The 19,492-nt window shown below is 44.0% G+C and overlaps 1 protein-coding gene across 1 annotated transcript in view; it reads left to right on the forward strand.

The window, feature by feature from the left end:
• LOC137506156 (protein regulator of cytokinesis 1-like) overlaps positions 1 to 2,157 on the forward strand; it is a 43,274-nt gene extending 41,117 nt beyond the window's left edge. The window contains exon 14 of the mRNA XM_068233578.1: positions 1,396 to 2,157. Within this exon, the coding sequence (XP_068089679.1) occupies positions 1,396 to 1,464 (69 nt within the window). The 3' untranslated portion in view covers positions 1,465 to 2,157. The remainder of the gene's footprint in view (positions 1 to 1,395) is intronic.
• Positions 2,158 to 19,492: the final 17,335 nt, after the last annotated feature.

The raw sequence follows: 19,492 nt of genomic DNA on the forward strand, positions 1-19,492 counted from the left end.
TCCCATGGTTTTATTTTATATTTAAACATTTACAAATTAGATTGAGGCCTGGAACTCACCACACATCGCTAGCATTTTTAATTGGTGTTTTGTAATCGATTTCATGAGCGTTTTCTGGCACTTTTGGGAGCGATTTTAAAAAGTTAAGCTTTTTACCAGAGATTGTGTAGCGATTTTTAATTCTGATTGGACCTTTCAATGTATCATCTCATTTTTTATTTTTTATTTTTATTTTTTTTCATTCATTTAAAATCGCACTCAAATAGCTATGTGTAATTCATGAGTGATTTGCCAGTGCTTATATACTTTACATTGAAGCGCAAATGCTCCCAAAATGCTGCATGTCCTGTGATTGCGATTTTGCTAATCGCAATCGCTACTGTGCAATTTGTTAATTTTTTTTTTTTTTACATTGGCAGAGCATTTAGGGAAGGCGCTAGCAATTTAAAGCTCCCCCTAAACGCTCAGAAAATTGCTCTAGTGGGTTCCAGCCCTGAATGTTATGTTGCCTCTGCTTAGAGCCAGCCTAATAAGTGTCCCAGAGTTAGAAAAAGGTCAATAGTTCATGTATTTTATCTTCCTCTGCTCTGTTGTCTGCCAGGAAAACTTGTATGGCTGTAATTGGCTTATCACTGAGGTTTACTTTTATTCCTGTCGAGACAGAAGCTGTCACTTCCATGTGTAAAAAAAAAAAAAAAAAAAAAAACTCATCCAAACAGCAAAATAAAACTGTACGTACACGTTTATCTCATTATGTCACATGTCGCTTTGGGGTACATTTTAAGCTAAAACCATTCAGAAAATGTGAGAGAAAAACAAAGGCAAAATCTGTAAGGAAGAAAAAAAAACAGATAAAACCGTAGAGGGAAAAGGCTTACCATGTCATCCTCCACCCCACTGCTGCTGGGGCGCGGTCCCGTCCGTGTACGAGCTCGCAGTAGCACGAGGCCACTCATGCATGGCTTCAGTCTACTGAGATTAGTGTATCTTTTTAGTAACAGTTCAAGTTCAACTGGGCCCACCAGTTTCTCTGTTTTTATACAGTACGTTCTGAATAATCTGACTTTAGAGGTGCCCATCTGTGATAAAATCTTTATTGTACAATCTTACCAAATCTATGCAGCAGAAGGCTAAACTGACTGAATGTACTTTGAATGGATACTATAGGAAGTCCCTCCTATTACATAGAAGAGGTAAGATTGGCAGTAGTGGTCTTAAACCTTTGTGCGTAGTTGTGCTTGTGCGCAGCTGTGCACTGAAGTGCAGTTCCAACAGTAATACATTTTGTAATTTACACAAATCAACATGATTGTTAACAGTTTGCCTTGTCCTTTTTTGAGTTTAGTTGGACTTTAAAATGTTATGTTATTATTTTCTCCTGTGCTTTCTTTATAGGAAGAGATCTCCAAGAAGTCTTCCGGCAAGGATGCAATTTTTAATTCCACAGTAAATGAGAATTTCTAAAGTCTTAATTTGTTGATGCAGAAATGCACCTATTGGCTCTTTAAGGACAACTGTAATGAGAGGAATATGGGGGCTACTATATTTATTCCCTTTTAAGCAATACCACTTGCTTGACTTTCCTGCTGATCCTCTGCCTCTAATACTTTTGGCTATAGACCCTGAACAAGCATGCAGCAGATCAGGTGTTTCTGATATTGTCCATTCTGACAATATTATCTGTATGCTTGTTTCTGATGTTATTCAGGCACCACTGCAGCCAAATGCATCAACAAGGCTGCCAGGAAACTGGTATTGTTTAAAAGGAAATACATATGGCAGCCTCCATATACTTCTCACTTCAGTTGTCCTTTATGCTGCAGCCTGCAATGCAGGTTTTTTTTATTCTTCTATGTTAAAGGGCACCTGTCTTTTAAACACAACTTGGACAACCATTTATATGAATTTAGCAGGGATACGTTGCGCGTAGCTCGACATGTGTGATCCATCGGTGTCCTATATTTCCATGTGTGCTATCCAGCGATGTAAATATTTGTCTTTTATGTGTAGTCTTGTTTTATTTTCTTACTGGAATCTCTGTATGAAACATTTTGTACATATTCTCATACCGGTTACTCATTTCAGCTTCTCTAGATTCTGTATGTCCCATAACATGCAGTATCTGTTTAAGATATATGAAATAAAGAGAAAAACTAATCTGTGATTGTGTACTGTGTGTTTGGTAGTGAGACTGCTATGAGGAAATCTTTTCACTCCTGAAGCTCTGAAGATAGTTGTATGATCTGCTTAGTCACTGGAAAGATTTAGGGAGAAGGGCAGAGCCTTTACCACAAAAGGAAAGTATTAGGCCCCGTTCACACTACATGCGTTTCCAGCCGCGTTTTGGAAACGCGTGCGGGAGGCCAGCGCGCACGACATCAGACAGTGCATAGACTGCTTTGTCTGATGTTCACACTGCATGCGGTCCGGGACCGCATGCTGCACGCAGTTTTTGCAAAAAAACGCACGGCTGTCCCATTCACTTTTCAGTGATGGGATCAGCAACGCATACAAACGCGGATGGCGTGCGTTCGCATGCGTTTCGTTCCGTACGCGTGGCCGTCCTCGTTTGTAATGTGAACGGCCCCTTAGCCAGTTTTTAAAGGGGTTCTGTGGAGGGGTTAAAAAAAACAAAATACTTCTCTGCTGCTGGTCCCAGTCTAATATCCATCTAATTAAACGAATAGTGCTTGCTCCCGCGTGCGTCATCAGGAGCTTACTGTGCAGTAAGTTCCAATGGCCATGGTTGCGCAGTCTAGTTAGATGGATAATTAGACCGGGATAGGTGGCGGGGAACAGAGTATTTTAGGACGACGGCGTGGGACATAACAGCTGCAGGGGGCGGATAGAAGCCACAAGTGTCGTGTTTTTTTTTTTTTTTTTTTTTTTTTTTTTTTTTTTTTATTTATTTTTTAACCGCTCCACAGAACCTCTTTTAACTACTTTAGCCTTTTGGAGGTATCTGATATGTCCAAAAGCTGCTGCACGCTCCCGTGCCGCCTCCTGTTAGACCGTAGAGCAATGCATTGATCTAAGTCCCCGTTAGAAAGACCAACGGCTTCTATCTAAAAAAATTTGAAGCCATCTTGTGGCCAAATAGTAAAACTATATCTACATACATTTATTTATTTTTTTAATAAAATAACAATTACATTTAAAATGAACTGTTTACCTCCCACACTACAAAAATAACCAAATAAAATTAAAAAAAATACAATTAAAAAAAGTTACCTGAACTTTTTTAATATGCAAGTGAAGAGGGTATATTACTATTTTTTATTTTTAAATTATAAGATTGTAAATAGTGATGGACGCAAAACTGAAAAAATGTACCTTTTTTATTTCTAAATAAAATATTAGCGCCATACATTGTGATAGGGACATAATTTTAATAGTGTAATAACCAGGACAAATGGGCAACTAAAATACTTAGGTTTTATCTATGGTAGCATGTATTACTTTAAAGGGATACTGTAGGGGGGTCGGGGGAAAATGAGCTGAACTTACCCGGGGCTTCTAATGGTCCCCCGCAGACATCCTGTGCCCGCGCAGCCGCTCACCGATGCTCCGGCCCCGCCCCCGGTTCACCTCTGGAATTTCTGACTTTAAAGTCAGAAAACCACTGCGTCTGCGTTGTATGTGTCCGCGATCCCGCTGTTGTCATCAAGAGCGCACAGCGCAGGCCCAGTATGGTCTGTATCTGCGCAGTACACTCCTGGTGACATCAGCGGGAGCGAGGACACGGCAACGCAGGCGCAGTGGTTTTCTGACTTTAAAGTCAGAAATTCCAGAAGTGAACCGGAGGCGGGGCCGGAGCATTGGGGAGTGGCTGCGCCAACACAGGATGTCTGCGGGGGACCATTAGAAGCCCCGGGTAAGTTCAGCTCATTTTCCCCCGACCCCCCTACAGTATCCCTTTAAAGCTGAAAACTGTGAAATTAATTTATTTTTCTTAATATTCCCGTTAAAATGCATTTAGAAAAAAATAATTCTTATCAAAATGTACCACCCAAAGAAGGCATAATTGGTGGCGGAAAAGTACAAGATGTAGATCAATTCATTGTGATAAGTAGTGATAAAGTTATTGGCGAATGAATGAGAGGTGAAAATTGCTCGGATGCATAAGGTGAAAAACGACTGAAGGCTAACTGGTTAAGGAATGACTAGACAAATTGAGTATCTACAAATATCTTGGTACTGTACTGGCTAAGGGCCCTTTCACATGTTCAGTTTTTGGTTCTTTTAGAAGGATTTTCCAAATGCAAGTACAGTAAAGTTACAATTTGAATCGTGAGAAATGCATTTACGATTTTCTAAAAAAAAAAAAAATTAAAAAAAAAAAAAAAGCAATCCTAGTTCTGCTGCATTTCTCCTGTGTTTCGATTGAGGCCACCATGGTGAAAATCACAAAATGCAAACCGCGTTTGCAATTTTGGTGTGAAAGAGCCCTGAGGATGTTTCAAATACAAATCACATTCACAGTATTTGGTAATAAGGGATGGTAAATGAGCTGCTAATAATTAGTTGATGCAAAATTAAGCAAATTTATACCCCCGATTCCCCCAACACTTCTCACCTGCCTGCATGTGCAGGTGTTTCTTTCCTGTGTCCCTCAGGATGGCCTCAAATGAGATTCCGTGCCCCTCCCCCTAAGGAAACACAAGCCAATTAAAGTAATAAAAAGCTCCACCTCTTCCCCCTATCTTTAGTTTTTTGTGTTTCCCGGTCCACCCGGGAGCATGAGTCAATGCCTGCTCCTATTTTTTTGTTTTTATAGTACGACCTGGTGGTTCTGGTGGGAGCCAGGTTCCCCTGTAGTTTCCCCCTGGGCTAATCTCCTTACAGGCGGCTGTTCGGCGATAGGGTGCGGCGGCTGGTGCGATGGCCAGTGCGGTGAAGGAGAAGCCGGGTTGCGAGAGGAGTGTTGGTCTCGCGCGGTGGCCATGCGTACTAGCGTCTATAATGACGCATTTCCGGTTGCCGGCGGAAGTCCGGCGTCCTCAGGTTAGTTGTTCCTCTTCCTTCCGCCTCGTGGTTTTGGTGTCCGGCATGGTGGCAATGTATGGGAGCGGTTTACAGCTGCAGGTAATTAATCTTTGCCTGATGGCCTGGTGACTGGGCAGAGGAGGAGTCGGAGGTGTATTTAAAAGACTAAGAGTCTGTGTAGTTTGACACTCTGTTAGTGCCGAATCTGGGAGATGGAGCAGCCCAGTTCTCCTGCAGATTTTATACTGCCTGCTACAGTGCAAAGCGCCCAGAGCAATGCTCTTGCCTCAGGACAGGTATTATGTATTTTTCTTTGGAATTGTCTTGTACAGATGCTCATTGGTATTTGAGGTTACTTAATTTCTTTTTCTCTGGTATTTTTCAGAGTAAAAATACAGAGAAAGGAAACAGCTCATCCAGACCTAAGGGGGATGTTTCGGAGGAGCAAGATGTGACCACTGTGGATACAAAAAAGCAGGATAAGAGATCGGATAGTAGTGCTACTAGATGTGGTCATTCTGCTAAATGTACAGACAAGTCCAGAAGATGTGATGTTTGTGATGTAAAATTATCCCAGACTTGGAAGAAGTCAATTTGTCAAAAGTGTGAAACTCCTGTAAAGTCTAATACAAATGTTGCTCAGGATCTAGTATCCATGATTAAAGAGGAATTATGTACTACTTTTAAAGAGAGTCTGAAGCGAGAATAAATCTCGCTTCAGACCTCATAGATAGCAGGGGCATGTGTGCCCCTGCTAAAACGGTGCTATCCCGCGGCTTAACGGGGGGTCCCTTCACCCCCAAATCCCCCTCCGTGCAGCGGGGGAGCGCTTCCGCATTGGGGCAGGGCTAACCGCCGCAGCCCTGCCCCACGCGGCGTCTGTCAGCGTGTATCTCCGCCTCTCCCCCGCCCCTCTCAGTCTTCCTTCACTGAGAGGGGCGGGGGAGAGGCGGCGATGCGCCACTGATAGACGCGCTGTAAGGCAGGGCTGCAGCCGTTAGCCCTGCCTCCAACAGCAGCAAAATCTACGACCAATTTGGTCGATGATTTTGCGGGGGGGGGGGGGGTTGGGGGTGAAGGGACCCCCGTTTAGCCGCGGGATAGCGGTGTTTTAGCAGGGGCACACGTGCCCCTGCTAACTAGGAGCTCTGAAGCGAGAATTATTCTCGCTTCAGTGTCTCTTTAAGGCCTTTCGTACTGCAATGGTGGATCCAGTGCAGAAAGTCCAGGTTGTAAGTAGTCAGAATTCCGAGCCTGAGGTTTCCTTGGAAGAGGGTGAAGCCTCAGAGCAGGAATCTCTGGCGGAAGGAGAGCAAAGAGATGGTCCTTTGCAGGAGGAAGAACCCTCCACATCTAAGGGTTCAAAGTATTTATTTTCTGCGGAGGATACACCAGAACTGTTAAGGGCTATCTATGAAAACGAGGGAATTCAGGTGTCGGAGCCTGTATTGTCTGCTCAAGACAAAATTTATAAGGGGTTAAAATCTCAGCCTAGCAGATCCTTCCCAGTGCACTCATCCCTGAAAGAAATTATTTCTGACCAGTGGAAGGAACCAAAGCGTAGAGCCTTTATACCAAGCTCTTTTAAGCGACGTTTTCCTTTTTCTGAATCTGATGAAGCAGTCTGGGTCAAGTGCAATCTCTCAGTATTCAAAAGATTTGGATCTGTCTTTTGAAGATACTAGTTTACTTTAAAAATCCTATGGATAAGAAGTCTGATGTTCTTAGTAAGAGAACTTGGGAGGCAACTACGTTCTGTTTCAAGCCTGAAATTCCCTCTGTCTGTGTGGCGCGTAATTTATCTTGGGTAGAAGCATTTGAGGAGGACCTCCATTAAGGGGGTTCCGCATGAGCATATTTTGCTTTCTTAGCCTTTGATTTTGAAGGCAGTGGCTTTTTTGGCAGATGCTGCAGCAGAAGCTCTTAGGTATTCAGCTAGGGCAGCTGCTTTGGCAAATGCTACTAGACTTTCTATTTGGTTAAAAACTTGGAAAGGAGACATTGCTTCAAAGCAAAAACTGTGTGCCATGCCTTTTGAGGGGGGATTTGCTTTTTGGTAAGGACTTAGAAGCTGTGTTGACCAGATCAGCATAGAAAGGTAAAAGATTACCTGATAAGAAAAAGAAAGTGGTTAATAAGAAATGTTTTCGTCCCAAAACAAATTATTTTGCAAGAGGAAGAGGGGTTCAGTCTGGAATTCGAGGCAGAGGAAGAGGTAGAGGTTCATCTGCATTCAATAAGCCAGGGAATCCCAAGGCTTCAGATAATAAATGACTATCAGATAGAGATAGGGGGCAGACTTCAGTATTTTTTTTCCAAACTGGAGTCGTATCACAAGCAACAGATTCAGATTGAAACTCATAGAGGAGGGTTATCGTCTGGAGTTTCAAGGTTTGCCCCCAGTCAGGTTTATCACGACTCTTCCAAAAGTTCAAAACAGAGCAGATTTTTTTGTGGAGAGCAGTTGCAAAACTAATTTCTCAGAAAGTGGTTTGCAGGGTGCCTCCAGAACAGGTAAACAGGGGTTTTTATTCCCATGTGTTTCTAGTGCAGAAACAATCAGGGGATCAGAGATTAATTTTGAATCTCAAGGAGTTAAACCCGTTTCTGAAGGAAAAGAAATTTCGTATGGAGAATATTTATTCGGTGAAGAATGTACTGATGAAGGGAATGTTTTTGGCTTTGATAGATCTCAAAGATGCATATCTGCATTTACCAATACATCCAGTGCATCCGACATTTTTGAGGTTTGCCATTCAAAAGGAAAGTTTGACTGCCCATTATCAGTTCAAAGCTCCTACTTTTGGCCTGACATCAGCTCCAAGGATTTTCACAAAGGTGATAGCGGAGATGATTCAGTTTCTTCACTTACAGAACATAAATGTTATACCTTATCTGGACGATTTTCTGATTCTCAATTTGGACAGGAATCAGTTGGAAAAGGATTGTTTACTATGCCTACAGATTTTGCAATCTCTAGGGTAGATAATAAACACTACAAAGTCGGATCTGACTCCATCAAGAAGTATGCAGTTTCTAGGGTTTATGATAGACACAGACCTAGAAGTTATTTCTCTGACTCAAGAGAAGATGTCAAAGTTAATGATGTCGGTAGAAAAGGTTCAGGTGTCAGAAGCTCTAACGATCAGAGAGTTGATGTCGGTGCTGGGATTAATGACATCGGCAATACCAGCAGTAGAGTGGGCTCAGTCTCATTCAAGAATACTTCAGAGGTTCATTTTGAAAAATTGGGACAGGAAAGAGGAATCCCAGGATCACAGGATTTCGATAAGCAGGGAAGTAAAGATTTCACTAAATTGGTGGAGGAATTCAGAGACACTTTCAAGCGGAAGGAAGTGGAGACAAAACGACCCAGTAAGGGTTACAACAGATGCCAGTGCCTGGGGTTGGGGTGCTCATTGTGCTCAATTGCAGGCTCATGGGAAATGGTCAACAGCGATTTCTATGAAGTCATCAAATTTCAGAGAGCTATTAGCAGTAAAGAATGCTTTGCTAAGTTTTCAGGAGAAGATTGTACAAAAAGAGGTTGTAATTTTTTCAGACAACATGGTGGTAATATCTTATCTCAACAAACAGGGAGGAACGAGGTGAGAGATGGAGTGGTCAGTTAATCATCTAATTTCGTTAACAGGAGTTCACATCAAAGGAGAGTTAAATTTCTGGGCAGATACTCTGAGTCGTCAGTTGGTGCTGGAGAGCGAGTGGGAACTAAATCCGTGTATTTTCAAGATGCTGGTAGAGAAATGGGGTCAGTCGATCTTAGACCTTTTTGCTACAGCTCAGAACGCAAAGACCAGAGACTTTTGCTCTATCCAGGCATGCACTCAGTCGAATCGGCTGGATGCTTTCTCAGTCCACTGGGGGGAGGGACTGATGTATGCTTTTCCTCCTTTCAAGCTAATCCAGAGGGTACTTTGCAAGATTGTAAAGGACAGGGCCCAGGTGATATTAGTAGTTCCTTATTGGCCAAAAAGATGTTGGTTTCCACAGTTAATGAATATGGCTGTGGAGGAACCATTCAAGCTACCAGTGTCTCGGGACATTGTGACACAGGGGAGCGCAGTTCATCCAGATCCTCAGTGGCTTCAGCTTTCAGCCTGGATCCTGAAAGTGTCTTATTAAGAAAGAAGGGGTGTTCAGAAAAGGTGATTGACACTCTTCTGAAAAGTAGGAAGCCTATAACTAGGAGACTATACTTCAGAGTTCAGAAAACGTTTTCAGCTTGGAGAAGGGTTACAGGTAAAGGAGTTGGTGTACCTGATGTATTGGATATTTTACAGAGAGGTGTGGATCTTAGGTTAGCTCCAGGTACCTTAAAGGTTCAGATTGCTGCTTTATTGGTTTTCCTTGATAGACAGCTTGCTAAGGATCCACTTATCGTGAGATTTATGAAAGTAATCAAGGTTGGAAGATTTGTGCCAGAGAAGATTATGCCAGCCTGGGATCTTCCATTGGTGCTGCAGGCATTAACCCCCTTGGCGGTATGAAAAATACCGCCAAGGGGCAGCGCAGCAGTTTTTTTTTTAATTATTTTTTTTTTTTAAATCATGTAGCGAGCCCAGGGCTCGCTACATGATAGCCGCTGCTCAGCGGCATCCCCCCAGCCCCACCGATTGCCTCCGGCGATAGACGATCAGGAAATCCCGTTCAAAGAACGGGATTTCCTGGAGGGCTTCCCCCGTCGCCATGGCGACGGGGCGGGATGACGTCAGTGACGTCATTGGGAGACCCGATCCACCCCTTGGCGCTGCCTGGCACTGATTGGCCAGGCAGCGCAGGGGTCTGGGGGGGGGGGCCGCGCGCCGCACCGGATAGCGGCGATCGGGCGCGCGGCGGCGGCGATCGGGGTGCTGCCGCAGCTAGCAAAGTGCTAGCTGCGTCCAGCAAAAAAACAATTATTTAAATCGGCCCAGCAGGGCCTGAGCGGCACCCTCCGGCGGCTTACCCTGTGTCACACACGGGGTTACCGCTAAGGAGGTTAAGGAACCATTTGAGCCTCTGGAGAAGATACCAATACATTTATTAACTTTAAATGTGATTTTCCTAGTAGCTATTACAATCTGCAAGAAGAGTTGGAGACCTTCAGTCACTGTCTGTGAAAGATCCGTTAATGACCATTTTGAATGATAAAATAATTCTCAGACCGGATCCAGCTTATCTTCCTAAGGTAAATTCATCTTTTCATCGTTCCCAGGAAATAGTCTTAAGGTGGCCATACACTGGTCGATTTGCCATCAGATTCGACCAACAGACAGATCCCTATCTGATCGAATCTGATCAGAGAGGGATCGTATGGCTACCTTTACTGCAAACAGATTGTGAACCGATTTCAGCCTGAAACCGATCACAATCTGTTGTGGTGGTGGTGCTGCTGCTGCCGCCGCTCCACCCCCCCCCCCCCCCCCCGCCGCATACATTACCTGCTCCGCCGGCGCGACTCCCGGGTCTCTCTCCGCTCTTCTTCTCAGTCTCCGCTCTGGTCTCCGGCTCCAGCATGCTTCACTTCTTCCTGCCCGGCAGGAAGTGTGAAACAGTAGAGCGCCCTCTACTGTTTAAACTTCCTGCCGGGCAGGAATAAGTGAAGGCATGCCGGAGACCAGAGCGGAGAAGAAGATCGGAGACGAGCGGGGGCAGTCGCGCCGGCGGAGCAGGTAATGTATGCGGCTCTATTGCGTCGGTCGTCGGGCACTCGAACGCCGCTAGCGATGCGCTCTTTACCCGCGGGCGATCGACGGTTATTTTCCGCATGGCGCGATCGACGGGATCGGACGAAATGGATCGAAATTCGGCGTGTAGCGCGAACGATTGGCAGCAGATTCGATCCCAGTGATCGAATCTGCTGTCGAAACGGCTGTAAATCGGGCCAGTGTATGGCCAGCTTTACCCTCTTTTTGTGATAAGCCAAAGAATTCAAAGGAGAATGAACTACTGAACTACATTGTCTTGATGTAAGAAGAGCGATTCTTATATACCTAACTAGAGTAAAACAATTCAGAATATCAAGCCATTTGTTTATCCTGTTTGCGGGACCAAATAAGGGTTTGCAGGCTTCAAAAACTATTTCCCGTTGGATAAGGGAAGCAATTGCTATGCCATATAGGAGTAATGGCAAATCACTCCCTGAAAAATTAACTGCTCATTCCACAAGATCGTTATCTACGTCCTGGTCTGAAAGAGCGGGCGCATCCTTGGAACAAATCTGTAAGGCAGCAACTTGGGTGTCTCCAAATACCTTCATTAAGCACTACAGAGTGGACGTTTTATCGAATCGGGATCAAACGTTCGGAAGAAAAGTGCTTCAGGCAGTGGTCCCACCCTAGGGGTAAGAAGTTTCTCGCTTGTCTCTCATTTGAGGCCATCCTGAGGGACGCAGGAAAGAAAAACCTTGTTACTCTTACCGTTAACTGTATTTCTTCCAGTCCCTCAGGATGGCCTGGGGTTTCCCGCCCTATAGTGGAAGCTTAAGTATGAGGGGGGGGGGGGGGGGGTATGTAATTGTGTCTGTATATGAATAGGTATGATTATGTGTAGAAGGTAGATTTTAGACTTTGTTGGTTATGCGGGTGTTCTCTATACATTAAACTGAAGATAGGGGGAAGAGCTGGAGCTTTTTATTACTTTTTTAATTGGCTTGTGTTTCCTTAGGGGGAGGGGCACGGAATCTCTCATATGAGGCCATCCTGAGGGACTGGAAGAAATACCGTTAACGGTAAGAGTAACAAGGTTTTTCATCAATATCCTGCCCAAAATGCATGCATACCTAACTTTAGATGGAAAGATTGTGGCAGGTAGAACACACATTAGAATTGTGCTCATTTTGCCGCACGCTGCAAAATGCACAATTCTGGACTGGCCATTGCAGTCAATGGCCCGCTTGGGAATCTGTTTTGCAGCTATTTTAAATCACACAGCAGTTTCCTTTTCCCTGCACAGTGTGCATTTCCAAACATAGGCCGCAGTTCACATTTTTGTATTTTTTTTTTTTTTACTTGTGGACAATGGTGGAAGATGCTTGAAACGCCCGATAATCACTGACACGTGTGCTCCCAGAAAGCTAGTATCGGATGCAGCTCCTGTGACACAGCCAACATTCATTTTGTAGCTCTGGCCAGAAGGTGAGATATTACATCATTACAACAAAGTTGTTTTGGAATGTAGAACATGGCAGTGATGGTGGGATCGCATAAAGGAATGTTTAGTTCGGCTTTGCCCTACAAGTATTGATGTGTTCTAGTGTGCAGGTAAGTTAATAATTAGCATTACACTGCCTGCTGTAGTATATGTTTAGCAGTTTAACTTGACTACACATAATACTGACTTTGTAATTTAAATGTTTCTACATATGACAGCTGTTGATTTTGCTCTTTAGGGGGGTAGTTTTCAATAGATCTGCTGACACTGGTGCTTTTGCAGGTGTTTTGCATAACATGCACGTACATCAGGACAGTGGCTCAAGGCCATGCACGGATTAGAGTTGCTATTAATTCCGTCTTTCATGCAAATTTAGGCTGTTTTCAGTAAAGGCAGCCATATGATCCCTCTCTGATCAGATTCGATCTATCTGTTGGTCGATCTGATGGCAAATCGACCAGTATATGGCCACCTTTAGTGAATCAAGCCCATTAACTGATACTGACAATGGCCTCAATTCTCTAAGCTTATCTCCTGTCTTTAAGTTAACTCTCCAATCCTTAAAATAACTCCAGAGTTAGACAGGCTGTTAATTAACTGCGTGTGAAATTAACTACAGAGGAGGTAACTTAAGGAATGAAGAGATAAAATAACGCTCTCACTGTGTGGAGGTAAGTTTTCTCTTGCCTTATCTCCAGCATGATCTTAGTGAATTGAGGCCAATGACTGTAAATATAACTGAAGCAACTTCTTTCATTTACAGGTGTTGGACAAAATAATGGAAACACCTAACAATTTGGCGACATAATCTTTGAACATGTTTTAAGCAATCAAAACTTGACATATGTTAAATGTCTCTTGTTTATTATTTTTGTTATTTGATATGTTTAATTAAAATAATTGTTTTTTACAGATATTTAAACAAAAGTTGGTTATAATTTATAAAAATGGCAGACCTCTGACATTCAAAGAGGCCAAATTGTTGGTGCTTGTATGGTAGGTGCTACTGTAACAGAAACTGCCCGAATGCTTGGCATTTCAAGAGGTACCATCTCAAAAGTAATGACTGCCTTTGAAAGAGAAGGAAAAACATCCTCAGCAAAGCACAGTTGTGGCCGAAAGTCGAAGTTGTCTGAGAGAGACCGTCGGACTCTAACTCCGAATTGTTAGAAAAGCTTGCAAGACCACGGCTCCTAAAATCACTGCAGAGCTGAATGAAAACCCACAGAACCCAGTTTCCACAAAAATTGTTTGTCGGTAGCTGCACAAATCTGGATTCCATGGAAGAACTGCAATTGGAAAACCTTTGCTCTTAACCACTTGAGGACCTAGGGCTTTCTACCCCTTAAAGAGAATCTGTATTGTTAAAATCGCACAAAAGTAAACATACCAGTGTGTTAGGGGACATCTCCTATTACCCTCTGTCACAATTTCGCCGCTCCTCGCCACATTAAAAGTGGTTAAAAACAGTTTTAAAAAGTTTGTTTATAAACAAACAAAATGGCCACCAAAACAGGAAGTAGGTTGATGTACAGTATGTCCACACATAGAAAATACATTCATACACAAGCAGGCTGTATACACCCTTCCTTTTGAATCTCAAGAGATAATTTGTGTGTTTCTTTCCCCCTGCAGCTATCTTCCACTGAAGTGTCAGGCTTTTTCTTCCTGCAGAGTGCAGACAGCTCTGCCTGTATGTAATTCCTCAGTATGTGAAAGCCCAGCCAGCTCAGAGGAGGATTTATCCAGCTTGTAAAAGATAAGAGAGAAGCTGCTCTAATCCTAAATAATACACAGGCAGTGTGCAGAGAGGGGCCTGGAGAGGGAGATGCATCACAGAACCACAACACTGAAGAACTTGGCAGCCTTCCAGACACAGGCTGACAAGAGAGAGATAAGTTGATGTATTACAGAGATGGTGATAGTAGAACGTGCTGCAGTAAGCCAGAACACATTAGAATAGCTTTTGGAACTTGTAGGATAATAAAAAACAGGATGCAATTTTTGTTACGGAGTCTCTTTAAGGACCGGCCACTTTTTTTCCATTCAGACCACTGCAGCTTTCACGGTTTATTGCTCGCTCATACAACCTACCACCTAAATGAATTGTGGCTCCTTTTCTTGTCACTAATAAAGCTTTCTTTTGGTGCGATTTGATTGCTCCTGCGATTTTTACTTTTTATTATATTCATCAAAAAAGACATGAATTTTGGCAAAAAAATGATTTTTTTTACTTTCTGTGCTGACAGTTTTCAAATAAAGTAAAATTTATGTATACATGCAGCGCGAAAAATGTGGACAAACATGTTTTTGATAAAAAAAAAACCATTCAGTGTATATTTATTGGTTTGGGTAAAAGTTATAGCGTTTACAAACTATGGTGCAAAAAGTGAATTTTCGCATTTTCAAGCATCTATGACTTTTCTGACCCCCTGTCATGTTTCATGCGGGGGTAGAATTCCAGGATAGTATAAATACCCCCCAAATGACCCCATTTTGGAAAGAAGACATCCCAAAGTATTGACTGAGAGGCATAGTGAGTTCATAGAAGATATTATTTTTTGTCACAAGTAAGCGGAAAATGACACTTTGTGAAGAAAAAAAAAAAAAAAAGGTTCCATTTCTTCTAACTTGCGACAAAAAAAAATGAAATCTGCCACGGACTCACCATGCCCCTCTCTGAATACCTTGAAGGGTCTACTTTCCAAAATGGGGTCATTTGTGGGGTGTGTTTACTGTCCTGACATTTTGGGGGTGCTAAATTGTAAGCACCCTTGTAAAGCCTAAAGGTGCTCATTGGACTTTGGACCCCTTAGCGCAGTTAGGCTGCAAAAAAGTGCCACACGTGGTATTGCCGTACTCAGGAGAAGTAGTATAATGTGTTTTGGGGTGTATTTTTACACATACCCATGCTGGGTGGGAGAAATATCTCTGTAAAGGACAATTTGTTAATTTTTTTTACACACAATTGTCCATTTACAGAGATCTTTCTCCCACTCAGCATGGGTATGTGTAAAAATACACCCCAAAACACATTATACTACTTCTCCTGAGTACGGCGGTACCACATGTGTGGCACTTTTTTGCACCCTAACTGCGCTAAAGGGCCCAAAGTCCAATGAGTACCTTTAGGATTTCACAGGTCATTTTGAGAAATTTCGTTTCAAGACTACTCCTCATGGTTTAGGGCCCCTAAAATGCCAGGGCAGTATAGGAACCCCACAAATTACCCCATTTTAGAAAGACGACACCCCAAGGTATTCCGTTAGGAGTATGGTGAGTTCATAGAAGATTTTATTTTTTGTCACAAGTTAGCGGAAAATGACACTTTGTGAAAAAACACAATTAAAATCAATTTCCGCTAACTTGTGACAAAAAATAAAATCTTCTATGAACTCGCCATACTACTAACGGAATACCTTGGGGTGTCTTCTTTCTAAAATGGGGTCATTTGTGGGGTTCCTATACTGCCCTGGCATTTTAGGGGCCCTAAACCGTGAGGAGTAGTCTTAAACCGAAATTTCTCAAAATGACCTGTGAAATCCTAAAGGTACTCATTGGACTTTGGGCCCTTTAGCGCAGTTAGGGTGCAAAAAAGTGCCACACATGTGGTATCACCGTACTTGGGAGAAGTAGTACAATGTGTTTTGGGGTGTATTTTTACACATACCCATGCTGGGTGGGAGAAACACCTCTGTAAATGACAATCTTTTGATTTTTTTACACACAATTGTCCATTTACAGCGGTATTTCTCCCACCCAGCATGGGTATGTGTAAAAATACACCCCAAAACACATTATACTACTTCTCCCGAGTACGGCGATACCACATGTGTGGCACTTTTTTGCACCCTAACTGCGCTAAAGGGCCTAAAGTCCAATGAGTACCTTTAGGATTTCACAGGTCATTTTTGTTGCAAGACTACTCCTCACGGTTTAGGGCCCCTAAAATGCCAGGGCAGTATAGGAACCCCACTAATGACCCCATTTTAGAAAGAAGACACCCCAAGGTATTCCGTTAGGAGTATGGTGAGTTCATAGAAGTTTTTATTTTTTTGTCACAAGTTAGCGGAAATTGATTTTCATTGTTTTTTTTTCACAAAGTGTCATTTTCCGCTAACTTGTGACAAAAAATAAAATCTTCTATGAACTCACCATACTCCTAACGGAATACGTTTGGGTGTCTTCTTTCTAGAATGGGGTCATTTGTGGGGTTCCTATACTGCCCTGGCATTTTAGGGGCCCTAAACCGTGAGGAGTAGTCTTGAAACAAAAATGACCTGTAAAATCCTAAAGGTACTCATTGGACTTTGGGCCCCTTAGCGCAGTTAGGCTGCAAAAAAGTGCCAATCATGTGGTATCGCCGTACTCGGGAGATGTAGTATAATGTGTTTTGGGGTGTATTTTTACACATACCCATGCTGGGTGGGAGCAATACCTCTGTAAATGACAATTGTTTGATTGTTTTTACACACAATTGTCCATTTACAGAGAGATTTCTCCCACCCAGCATGGGTATGTGTAAAAATACACCCCAAAACACATTATACTACTTCTCCTGAGTACGGCGATACCACATGTGTGACACTTTTTTGCAGCCTAGGTGCGCTAAGGGGCCCAACGTCCTAATCACAGGTCATTTTGAGGCATTTGTTTTCTAGACTACTACTCACGGTTTAGGGCCCCTAAAATGCCAGGTCAGTATAGGAACCCCACAAGTGACCCCATTTTAGAAAGAAGACACCCCAAGGTATTCCGTTAGGTGTATGGCGAGTTCATAGAAGATTTTATTTTTTTGTCACAAGTTAGTGAAAAATGACACTTTGTGAAAAAAAAACAAAAATCAATTTCCGCTAACTTTTGACAAAAAATAAAATCTTCTATGAACTCGTCATACACCTAACAGAATACATTGGGGTGTCTTTTTTCTAAAATGGGGTCAGTTTCTGGGGTTCCTATACCGCCCTGGCATTTTACGGGCCCAAAACCGTGAGTAGTCTGGAAACCAAATGTCTCAAAATGACTGTTCAGGGGTATAAGCATCTGCAAATTTTGATGACAGGTGGTCTATGAGGGGGCGAATTTTGTGGAACCGGTCATATGCAGGGTGGTCTTTTAGATGACAGGTTGTATTGGGCCTGATCTGATGGATAGGAGTGCTAGGGGGGTGACAGGAGGTGATTGATGGGTGTCTCAGGGGGTGGTTAGAGGGGAAAATAGATGCAATCAATGCACTGGGGAGGTGATCGGAAGGGGGTCTGAGGGGGATCCGAGGGTTTGGCCAAGTGATCAGGAGCCCACACGGGGCAAATTAGGGCCTGATCTGATGGGTAGGTGTGCTAGGGGGTGACGGGAGGTGATTGATGGGTGTCTCAAGGTGTGATTAGAGGGGGGAATAGATGCAAGCAATGCACTGGCGAGGTGATCAGGGCTGGGGCCTGAGGGCATTCTGAGGGTGTGGGCGGGTGATTGAGTGCCCTAGGGGCAGATAGGGGTCTAATCTGATAGGTAGCAGTGACAGGGGGTGATTGATGGGTAATTAGTGGGTGTTTAGGGTAGAGAACAGATATAAACACTGCCCTTGGGATGTGATCTGACGTCGGATCTGCGAGCGAACTATTGGTGTGGGTGGGTGATCAGATTGCCCGCAGGGGGCAGGTTAGGGGCTGATTGATGAGTGGCAGTGACAGGGGGTGATTGATGGGTGATTGACAGGTGATCAGTGGGTTATTACAGGGAAGAACAGATGTAACTAATGCACTGGCGAATTGATAAGGGGGGGTCTGAGGGCAATCTGAGCGTTTAGGCGGGTGATTGGGTGCCCGCAAGGGGCAGATTAGGGTCTGATCTGATGGGTAACAGTGACAGGTGGTAATAGGGGGTGATTGATGGGTAATTAGTGGGTGTTTAGAGGAGAGAATAGATGTAAACACTGCGCTTGGGTGGTGATCTGATGTCGGATGTGCGGGCGATCTATTGGTGTGGGTGGGTGATCAGATTGCCCGCAAGGGGCAGGTTAGGGGCTGATTGATGGGTGGCAGTGACAGGGGGTGATTGATGGGTGATTGACAGGTGATCAGGGGGGATAGATGCATACAGTACACTGGGGGGGGGGGGGTCTGGGGAGAATCTGAGGGGTGGGGGGGGTGATCAGGAGGAGGCAGTGGGCAGGGGGGAGATAAAAAAAAAATAGCGTTGACAGATAGTGACAGGGAGTGATTGATGGGTGATTAGGGGGGTGATTGGGTGCAAACGGGTCTGGGGGGTGGGCAGGGGGGGTCTGATGGGTGCTGTGGGCGATCTGGGGCAGGGGGGGAGAAATCAGTGTGCTTGGGTGCAGACTAGGGTGGCTGCAGCCTGCCCTGGTGGTCCCTCGGACACTGGGACCACCAGGGCAGGAGGGTCCGAGGGACCACCAGGGCAGGAGGCAGCCTGTATAATACACTTTGTAAACATTACAAAGTGTATTATACACTTTGTATGCGGCGATCGCGGGGTTAACATCCCGCCGGCGCTTCCGTATAGCCGGCGGGATGTTGCGGCGGGCGAACGGTGACAGGCGCCGGCGGAGGATCGCGTCACGGATGACACGATCGCTCCGCCCATGCCCTTAGGACCGCCGCCTCTGTGGGTGAGCCGGTCCTTCAGGGCTCCACTTCCCGGCCGCCTCTGTGCGTTAGGCGGTCGGGAAGTGGTTAAAGAATGTTTCAAAGCATTTAGAGTGGTGTAGAAACCACTAGAATTGGTCCCTCGAACAGTGGAAAAATTTGATTTTTCTCTGACGAATCATCATTTACCTTATTTCCGACCTCCGGCCGAGTGTACGTTTGGAGACAGCCGAAAGAAGCATTTCATCCAGACTGACTTCTTCCAACCGTAAACCATGGCAGGGGATCTGTGATGAACTGGGGTGCTATTTCTTGGAAATTACCCAGGCCAATGATTTCCCTTCATGGAAGAATTAACAGCTGAGAGTATTTAGGAATTTTGGGTGACCAAGTTCATCCTATGGTTTCAAGAACTTTTTCTGGAGGGGAATGCCATTTTTCAAGATAATGCCCCAATCCATACAGTTAGAATTGTTAAAGAATGGCACAAGGAACATTCTAATGAAGTTTAGCATCTCATCTGGCCACCACAATCCCCATACCTCAACATTATTGAACATTTATGGTCGTTATTAGAGATTCAAGTAAGAAGTCTCTATTTCCACCGCCATCGTCTCTAAAAGAACTGGAGGGTGTTTTAACTGAAAAAAATGGGCTAAAATTCCTTTGGAAACAGTTCACAATTTGTAAAAATCAATACCGCGGAGAATTGAGGCTGTAATTGCCGCAAAAGGTGGACTTACACC

The sequence above is a fragment of the Hyperolius riggenbachi genome, chromosome 1 (genome assembly GCF_040937935.1).
Source record: "Hyperolius riggenbachi isolate aHypRig1 chromosome 1, aHypRig1.pri, whole genome shotgun sequence".
Lineage (NCBI taxonomy): Eukaryota > Metazoa > Chordata > Amphibia > Anura > Hyperoliidae > Hyperolius > Hyperolius riggenbachi.